The sequence below is a fragment of the Pyrgilauda ruficollis genome, unplaced genomic scaffold, assembly GCF_017590135.1.
Source record: "Pyrgilauda ruficollis isolate IOZ18807 unplaced genomic scaffold, ASM1759013v1 scaffold559, whole genome shotgun sequence".
NCBI classification, from domain to species: domain Eukaryota; kingdom Metazoa; phylum Chordata; class Aves; order Passeriformes; family Passeridae; genus Pyrgilauda; species Pyrgilauda ruficollis.
The window spans coordinates 1-9,936 of record NW_024527255.1 but is presented as its reverse complement, the minus strand read 5'-3'; the positions used below and the strand labels follow the sequence as shown (position 1 = coordinate 9,936).

Sequence of the window (9,936 nt, the reverse complement as noted above, 5' to 3'; positions counted from 1 at the left end):
TGCGTGGGGGGGGCCGGGTGTCGATATAAATAACCGGGGCCCGTCACCGAGCCCGAGTTAGAACATGACACGGGCGGGGGCGGGACGGGGCGACCGCGGCGGCGCCCCAGGACCCCCGGACCCCCCGGCAGCGGGGCGGGTCACAGGGCCGACACCTCGGGGGTCGCCGAGACATCAAGACTAAGAGCCCCCGCCGCTGAGGGAGGCCGCCCCCCACCCCGGGGCAGGGGGAAAATGGGGCCGCTGGGGGGTCCCGGGATCCCCTCCGCCCCGCGGGGACCCCGCAACTCCGCCGGCCAGCGCGACCCCGTCCCCTCAAGGAACTCCAGGCCGGGTTTTCCGGCAGCGGCTCTCGGGGCGGAGGGAAAGCCTGGAGCCGGATCCGCCGGCACGGCGGGAGCGGACGGGACGGCCGCGGCTCCGCGATCGCGTCCCACGCGAGGGTCGGGGGAGAGCCGGGGTAGCCCCGGAGCCCAGCGCGACATGCGACCCCCGAGAGTTGGGGGGAAGCCCTCCCGCCCCCACGGGACGTGGGTGCCGCCCGCGCAGGACCCGCACCCACGGGGCAGCAGCGCCGCGGGCCCGGCCCCCCCGCCGGCCGGTGACTCACGGCGCTGGCAGGGACCGGGCTCGGCGCCTCCAGGCTGGAAACTTGGACCGGAGGCGGCTGCCCACGGCCACGGGCTGACTCACAGCCCGGGGGGATCGGGGGGGGGGGCCCTCGCCGCCGCCTCGGAGCGACACCACAGCTGCTCCGCCCGGGGGGGTGGGACACCGGACGCCCCGCACCCCCGCCGGGTCCAGCTGCCGCCGATCGTGTGTCGGGATCGCGTGTCGCCGGGGAGGCGGGGTTGGGGACCCCCCCGCAGCCGCAGCCCCCTCCCCAGCGGCACTACCCGCCCCAGCTGCCGCCGTCTGTCCGACCCACCCTAGGCCCGGTGGGGACCTCGGGGTGCAAAATCCCCACGGAATGTCTCCCCCCTGCCATGGCCCCCCTGAAGCGCTGCTCCCCACGGCACGGCACATCCCCCCGTGGCACAGTGGAGCCCGGGAGGGTGGCAGCAATGCCCCGGGTCCTGTCACCCCACCGGGCTCTTGGGACCCCGGGAAGCCACCTCAGTGCACCCCGGGCCCCCGGGATCCCCCAGCGACCACTCCTGCCCAGAGCATCCCCGTGGGGTCAGGGGGGCACGGCGAGGAGCCCCTCAGAGCCCTCCTCCCTCCCCAGACAGCACAGGGGCCTGCAGGTACCCCCACCCCATCCTGCGCTAGGAAGCAGGGGGGGTTTAGGGGACCTTAAGGACTTGTCATTGTCCCAGACCTCCCCTGGCAGCAGGCTTTTTATATCCCGGGACAAACAACGCGCCCCGGCGGCGCCAGGCCCCCCGCCCCGTTCCCGTCCTTTCCGCAGCCCCACCGGTCTCACCCACCCGGTACGACCTTCATGGGCAGGCAGGGTGCGGGCAGGTGCGGGCAGGGTGCGGGCAGGTGCGGAGCGCGGAGCGAGGGGCAGGGGGGGTTTAGGGGACCTTAAGGACTTGTCATTGTCCCAGACCTCCCCTGGCAGCAGCGGGGCTCGAGTGCCCCCCACCCACGACAGCACCAGGAGCACCCCGATTGGTACCTGCGGCCGGGCCGGGCTGGGGGGGCTGCTGGCCCACCCCCCGCCCTGCGCTGACGGCGACGGCTTCCACGTGCCCCTCGGCCTCGTCCTTCCTGCGGTAGAGCCGCTCAGCGCCGGCAGGACGAGCCCGGTGGGTGCCAGCGCCCGCCGGGGCGGCGGCACGGCGGGGCTCGGGGCGGGGGGCGGCGGGGCGCGGGACGCGCTGCAGGGAGCGCGGCACCACGTCGGGCGGCAGCCGCAGGTACTGGCGCAGGTGAGCCACGCCGGCGTCCGTCAGGTACCAGTAGAGGTGTCGCCAGGCCGCCGTCTGGCGCACGAGGCCGCGGGAGCGCAGCGAGGCCATGGCGCGCCGAACCTCCACGTTGGCCACGCCGGGAAGCTGCGGGTGGGTGCGCCGGGGGCAGCCGTCCCGCTCCCCGACCAGGACACCCTCGCGGAACAGCAGCTCCAGGATGGAGCGGAGCCGCTCCAGCGGCATCAGCATCCCCGCCACCATGGCGCGGGCAGCGCGGCGCAGGGCACGGGCAGAGGGGCTCGCTCACAGCTCCACAGAGGCCGGCAGCGCTCCGTGTGGCACTGCCCGGGCTGCTCCAGCACAGCCCGGTATGGCCCGGCACAGCCCAGTACGGCCCGGCACGGCCCAACTCGCTACGGTCCGGTACAGCCCAGCACGGCTCAGGTGGTCCAGCCCAGCCCAGTACGGTCCAGTTCGGCCCGGTACGGCCTGGCACAGCCCAGCGCAGTCCGGTACAGCCCCGTATGGCCCGGCACGTCCCGGCGCGATCCGACGCGGAGCGGCGCTGGCTGCCGGCACGGCGGGAGCGGCTGCGGCTCCACCCCCGGCCGGGGGGGTCAGGGGGGGCCCCAGGCCCAGCCCTGACTCACCACCGGCCCCTCCCCGGCCCCGGCTCCCGCCCGAGGGGGGCACGGCCGGAGCCGCCTCCCCCTTCCCCCCCCTGCCCCGACCCACCCGGCCGGTTCCTGCGTGGGAACCCCCGCGGGTCCCGCCCCGCCCCCGCCCCGGGACCGGCCCCGTGGAGTGCCCGGGGGGACCCTGAGCCGGGGAGGGGGGGTGTCCCTGAGCCGCGGGGATCCTGGAGCCCGGCGGGAGGGGGACACCGAGCTGCGGGGGTCTCTGAGCTTGGGAGGGGCACCCTGAGCCTGGAGAGGGGCCCTGATCCGCGGCTGTCCCCGAGCTCGGGAGAGGACCGTGAGGCCGGGGTCCCTGAGACGGGGGGAGGCCCCGGGCAGCTCCGGGCTCACCGAGCATCCCGCGCTGCAGGCAGAGCCACGGGCAGGGTCGGGCGCGGGGACGAGCAGGTGCACGGGCACGGGCGCGGGCAGGGGCACAGGCAGGGCTCGGCAGCCACATCCTGCCACGTCAGTATTTGCTCTGCTCCTGCCCCTGTTTGTCCCGGCGTCCCCATGGGGACCCCCCGGCAGTGACACAGCCCCGGCGGTGGCACAGCTGTGCCACGCCACGCCCTGCGGGTGGCAGGTGGGGACGAACGAGAGGCAGCTGCCACTCCCCCGAGCCCCCCGGCACCGAGCACCGCCCAACAGCCCCCAGCGGCTCCGCGGGGACCCCAGCATGGCCCCCCGGCACAGCAGCGGGACCCCCAGCACCGCCGTGGGGGTGGGAAGAGCCCCGGCGACCCCCCCCCTTTTCAGGTCCCGTGTGAGGGGACGTGGGGGTGTCACCCCCACCACAGAGCAGGAGGGACTGTGTGGGAGGAACTGGGGTGCCAGGCTGTCCCCCACGCTGGGGGGGTCCCTCACAGACCCCAAAAGGGGAGGAACCCGCCGAGGCTCCCTCAGCACCCCCGGCCAAGCACAGTGAGGTCGGGGCACAGCGATGCTGCGAGGCTGCTGCAGGAGCCCCCCGGCAGCCCCATCCCAGCCGATGGGATTTACTGGGATTCACTGGGATTCACTGGTGGGGAGCAGCATCCCAGGCATGCGGGGCTGCTCCCTGTGGGGTGCCCGCCCGGGGCACCCTGAGCCTGGAGAGGGGCCCTGATCCGCGGCTGTCCCCGAGCTCGGGAGAGGACCGTGAGCCCGGGGTCCCTGAGACGGGGGGAGGCCCCGGGCAGCTCCGGGCTCACCGAGCATCCCGCGCTGCAGGCAGAGCCACGGGCAGGGTCGGGCGCGGGGACGAGCAGGTGCACGGGCACGGGCGCGGGCAGGGGCACAGGCAGGGCTCGGCAGCCACATCCTGCCACGTCAGTATTTGCTCTGCTCCTGCCCCTGTTTGTCCCGGCGTCCCCATGGGGACCCCCCGGCAGTGACACAGCCCCGGCGGTGGCACAGCTGTGCCACGCCACGCCCTGCGGGTGGCAGGTGGGGACGAACGAGAGGCAGCTGCCACTCCCCCGAGCCCCCCGGCACCGAGCACAGCCCCCAGCGGCTCCGCGGGGACCCCAGCATGGCCCCCCGGCACAGCAGCGGGACCCCCAGCACCGCCGTGGGGGTGGGAAGAGCCCCGGCGACCCCCCCCCTTTTCAGGTCCCGTGTGAGGGGACGTGGGGGTGTCACCCCCACCACAGAGCAGGAGGGACTGTGTGGGAGGAACTGGGGTGCCAGGCTGTCCCCCACGCTGGGGGGGTCCCTCACAGACCCCAAAAGGGGAGGAACCCGCCGAGGCTCCCTCAGCACCCCCGGCCAAGCACAGTGAGGTCGGGGCACAGCGATGCTGCGAGGCTGCTGCAGGAGCCCCCCGGCAGCCCCATCCCAGCCGATGGGATTTACTGGGATTTACTGGGATTCACTGGGATTCACTGGTGGGGAGCAGCGTCCCAGGCATGCGGGGCTGCTCCCTGTGGGGTGCCCACCCCAAAGCTGCAGGGGATCCCAAAGCTGCGGGGGATCCCAAAGCTGCCGGGGATCCCAAAGCTGCCGGGGATCCCAAAGCTGCCGGGGATCCCAAAGCTGCCGGGGATCCCAAAACTGCGGGGGATCCCAAAGCTGCAGGGGATCCCAAAGCTGCCGGGGATCCCAAAGCTGCCGGGGATCCCAAAGCTGCCGGGGATCCCAAAGCTGCCGGGGATCCCAAAACTGCGGGGGATCCCAAAGCTGCAGGGGATCCCAAAGCTGCCGGGGATCCCAAAGCTGCCGGGGATCCCAAAGCTGCCGGGGATCCCAAAGCTGCAGGGGCCGATGTTCCTGCCCTGGCGTCTCCAGGGGCCCCAGCAGCACTTGCACAACTTCCCCATCCCGGAGGGCAGAGCGCCGCGGCGGAGTGGGGCTCCCGCTGCGAGAGCCCCAGCACGGCTGGTGCAGCGGCACTGGGAGCACTGGGGTGCCCAGACCCCCTCCGAGGGAATCCCTTGGGAGAGCATCAGTCACCTGTCCGAGCCCCACCTCGGCACGCTGCCCCCACGGAGCCCCACAGCACCCCAGGACCCCAGCGGGGTGGGACAGGCTGCAGGAGCGAGGGGGGCAGCGGCCGGGGATGGAGGGAGGGGGACAAAGGAGGGCAGGGATGGGGACCAAGGGGGGCAGGGATGGGGACCAAGGGGGGCAGGGATGAGAAATGGGGAGCAGCAATGGGGGAGTGATGGTGCCCGCGATGGAGGAAGCACTGGGGGCATCTCCAGGGAAGCGATGGGGGCAGCAGGAGCGTGTCCCCCTCCCCAGCCGCGGCCCCGCACCCCCGGCCCGCAGCGGGGTCACGGCCGCGCCGGCGGCTCCATCCCTCCGGGAAGTGCCGCGTCAGCGCCCGCCGCCCGCCGTGATCCAACGCGATGTGACAGCGGGGCCATGGCCAGCGCCCCGCCGCTGCCCCGTGCCGGGCACGGCGCCGCCAGCCCCGCACCCACCGGGGAACAGCCCTCCCGCATCGGCCCCGCAGCTCCGCTGGCCGCGTCGCATCTCGGGGCCGGCCGGGAGCAGCACGGGGGGCTGGGGGCACCCCGACAATCCCGGTCCTGTGCACGCCATGCGCCCCTCGCCCCCACCCCATGGAAGCCTCGGGCGGGGCCCCGAATGTGGGGCGGGCAGCGCTTGTGGCAGCGGCTTCTGGCCGCGGGCCCGGCGCTGCCGTCCCGGTGCCGGTGCCAGCGCCGGTGCCGGTGCCAGTGCTGGGGTCTGGCGGGGCCGCCGGGCTCCCCGTGCCCAGCGGAACAAAGCGGCGGCTGTTTGCGGAGGGCACCGCGGACAGAGGCTCGCTCATAATGAGGCCGGTGCCGGCAGGGGTCCCGGCGCCGGCGGGGGTCCCGGTGCTGGCAGGGGTCCCGGTGCCGGCAGGGCTCCCGGGCTCACCGTAAATCAGCCTCCTTTTTCTCACCGTACATCAGCCTCGCCGCAGCCCGGGCTCTGCCGGAGGGGACACGACCCGGGACCCCCTCTCTGGGGCCTGCGGCATCGCCCTGACCCTGCCGGGACCATCCCGAACCTCGCCGGGACCATCCCCACCCGCCCGAGGCCCACCCCATCCCCACCCGCCCGAGGTCCATCACGACCCCCGCCGGTGTCCGTCCCTCCCGACCCTCTCTGACTCCACCCTGAGGCTCCCGGGCTCCATCGCGACTTTCCCGGCGTCCCTCCCGTCTCTCGCCGGGTCCATGCCGACCCTCGCCGGGCTCCGTTCCAGCGCGACCCCGGCCCGGCTGCTCGCTGCGGTGCCGGGCCCCGCGGTGGCTCTGTGCCCGCTGCGGTGACAGCGGGGCCGGTGGCCGCCAGCAGCCCCGTGACCGGCATCCGCCGGCGCCCGTTACTCACGCCCCAGCGCTCCGGCTCTGCAGCGCGGCTCGGTAACACGGCACCGCCACGGCGGAGCCTGCCAGGGGCCCGGCGGCACCGAGGAACTCTGAGTGATACCGGTGATGCCGGGGCGTCCCCGGTGACCCCCGCCCTCCTGCCTGCGCTGCGACATTGGCACGGGAGGGATGCGGCGCGGCTGGAGCTCCCCGGGACGCGGCCCCTCCGCCCCCCGCGGGACGCGGAACACTCCCCGGGACGCGGAATTCCCTCCGGTGGCCGTGGGCCCGGCCCCGGGACCCCTCCCGGTGCCCCCTCCCCAGGTACCTTTGAGGGAGGCGATCTCGTGGTGGATGCCCCGCGCCCCCTCCATGGCCGCCCGCGCTCCCGCACGCTGCCGGCCGGTCCCGCAGCCCCGGGGCGGGTCCGTCCTGGGGACACCAGGAGGGACAATGGCATGGCCACCACATTGTGGCCACCAGCCACATCTGAGGACACCAAGGACTGTGGCATGGCCACCACACTGTGGCCACCAGCCAGCCCTGGGGACATCTGCAGGGACAATGGATGTGGCCACCAGCCACATCTGAGGGCATCAATGACTGTGGCATGGCCTCCAAAGTGTGGCCACCAGCCAGGCCTGGGGACACCGGGAGGGACCCAGCACGGCACCAGCCAGGCCTGGGGACACCAGGAGGCCACCACACTGCAGCCACCATAGCCACTGGCCACCACACTGAGGACACCAGCCAGCCTCCAAGCCCCAGGGACATCAGGAGGGACTCCTGGATAGTCCCTGAACCCAGCCACCATGGCCACTGCGGCCAGGAGCCACCCCAGATCCCTGGGGACACCAGGAGGGACACCAGCCAGCACCAGGGACACGAGGAGGGACACCAGGAGGGACACCAGCCAGCACCAGGGACACCGGGAGGGACACCAGCCATTCCCCTAGCTCTGGGGACACCAGGAGGACACCAGAAGGGACAGCAGAAGGGACACCAGGAGGACACCAGCCATTCGCCTAGCCCTGGGGACAGCAGGAGGGACAGCAGGAGGGACACCAGGAGGGACACCAGCCAGCTCCCCAGCCCTGGGGACACCAGGAGGGACATCAGGAGGGACACCAGCCAGCTCCAGGGACACCAGGAAAACACCAGGAGGACACCAGCCAGCTCCAGGGACACTGGGAGGGACAGCAGCCATTCCCGTAGCCCTGGGGACACCAGGAGGGACAGCAGGAGGGACAGCAGGAGGGACACCAGCCAGCACCAGGGACACGAGGAGGGACACCAGCCAGCTCCCTAGCCCTGGGGACACCAGGAGGGACACCAGGAGGACACCAGCCATTCCCCTAGCCCCAGGGACACCAGGAGGGACAGCAGGAGGGACACCAGCCAGCTCCAGGGACACGAGGAGGGACACCAGGAGGACACCAGCCATTCCCCTAGTCCTGGGGACACCAGGAGGGACACCAGGAGGACAGCAGCCAGCTCCAGGGACAGCAGGAGGGACACCAGGAGGACACCAGCCAGCTCCCAAGCCCCAGGGACAGCAGGAGGGCGTGTGGCATTGTCACCACAGTGCAGCCACCGGGCCACTGCCCACTCCCAGGGACACAGCATGGCCACTGCACGGTGGCCGCTGTGACCCGCAGCCACCTCCAGGGACCCTGGCACGGTCCCCGCCCCACAGACCTGGCGAGGGGCCGGGGTGTCCCCGGGGCCCAGCTGTCCCTCGCGGGTGACGAACGCCGTGCCGAGCCTGGGGCCTGCCTGCCGCAGTGACAGTGACAGTGGCGATGGTGGCAGTGCACACGGGGTCCCCCAGCCTGGCCTCAGTGCCCACCGGGCCCTGTGCCACATCGATGGCTCTAACGGAGAGGTGCCCGGCACCCACCTCACTTTGTGATCCCAGCACCCCTGGCATCCCTGGCACCCCAGCACCGCCATGCCAGGGTCACCAGCACCGTGCCAGGGCCACCAGCACCATGCCAGGGCCACCAGCACCCATCACTGTGCCAGGGCCACCACCACCATGCCAGGGTCACCCAGCAGCATGTCAGGGCCACTAGCACCACTGTGCCAGGGCCACCCAGCAGCATGTCAGGGCCACCAGCGGCTCCTCCAGGCCTGCCCCACGCGTGGCCGAGTCCCGGGCAGAGCGGGTGCTGGGTCCCCTGGGCTCTGAGCCGCAGGGCCGGCACGTGCCAGCCGCTGGCAGGGATCACCAGCTCCGATGGGCTCCGTGCCCACCGCCACTGTGTCACCCTGGCCGGCTGTGCTGGCTCAGCCCTGACATCACCGGCCCGCAGACAAACTGCCCTCGGGCCACCCAGCCACCGTGGGCACAAAGCCGCCAGCACCGGGCAAGGGGGGACAGGAACCCCCACTCTGCGTCCCCCAGCGAGGTGGGGCTGTGCGGTGACACCAAACCCTGCGGCACTCGCTGAGGAGTGACACCGAGCCCAGTGTCCAGCAGCGCCAAAGCCCGGCACCCAGCAAGGTGGGGTCACACGGTGTCACCCGGCAAGGTGAGGTGACACGGTGACACCAAACACCTGCCCCGGGACATACAGCACTGAGCGTGCCAGCACCTGGCAGGGACAGCGGGGTGACAATGAACACTGCCAGCACCTGGAGAGGTGGGACAGTGCAGTGACAATGAACACCTGGAGAGGTGGGACAGCAGGGTGACAGTGAACACCTGGAGACCGTGCCAGGGCCACCGGCACCACCGTGCCAGGGCCACCCAGCACCGTGTCAGGGCCACCCAGCATCACTGTGCCAGGGTCACCCAGCATCACTGTGTCAGGGCCACCAGGACCATGCCAGGGCCACCAGCACCGTGTTAGGGCCACCCACCACTGTGCCAGGGCCACCAACACCACCGTGCCAGGGCCACCAGCACCATGCCAGGGCCACCAGCACCATGCCAGGGCCACCAGCACCATGCCAGGGCCACCAGCACCATGCCAGGGCCACCAGCACCATGCCAGGGCCACCAGCACCATGCCAGGGCCACCAGCACCATGCCAGGGCCACCAGCACCATGCCAGGGCCACCAGCACCGTGCCAGGGCCACCAGCACCACCGTGTAAGGGCCACTCAGCATCACTGTGCCAGGGCCACCACCACCATGCCAGGGTCACCCAGCACCATGTCAGGGCCACCAGCACCGTCCCAGGGCCACCAACACCATGCCAGGGCCCCCAACAACAATGCCAGGGCCACCCAGCACCGTGCCAGGGCCACCAGCACCACTGTGCCAGGGCCACCAGCACCGTGCCAGGGCCACCCAGCATCACTGTGCCAGGGCCACCAGCACCATGCCAGGGCCACCAGCACCATGCCAGGGCCACCCAGCACCACTGTGCCAGGGCCACCAGCACCGTGTCAGGGCCACCCAACACTGTGCCAGGGCCACCCAGCACCATGCCAGGGCCACCAGCACCATGCCAGGGCCACCCAGCACCGTGCCAGGGCCACCAGCACCGTGTCAGGGCCACCCAGCACCACTGTGCCAGGGCCACCCAGCACCATGCCAGGGCCACCAGCACCACTGTGCCGGGGCCACCAGCACCCTGTCAGGGTCACCCAGCACCACCATGCCAG

General features: G+C 72.5%; 1 protein-coding gene across 1 annotated transcript in view; it reads right to left on the bottom strand.

The window, feature by feature from the left end:
• The window catches only part of LOC121361055 (plectin-like), a gene marked incomplete at its 3' end in the record, with an annotated part of 24,020 nt that extends 21,635 nt beyond the window's left edge, over positions 1-2,385 (bottom strand). Inside the window, exon 1 of the mRNA XM_041481358.1 lies at positions 1,625-2,385. Within this exon, the coding sequence (XP_041337292.1) occupies positions 1,625-2,120 (496 nt within the window). The remainder of the gene's footprint in view (positions 1-1,624) is intronic.
• Between the last annotated feature and the right edge of the window lie 7,551 nt (positions 2,386-9,936).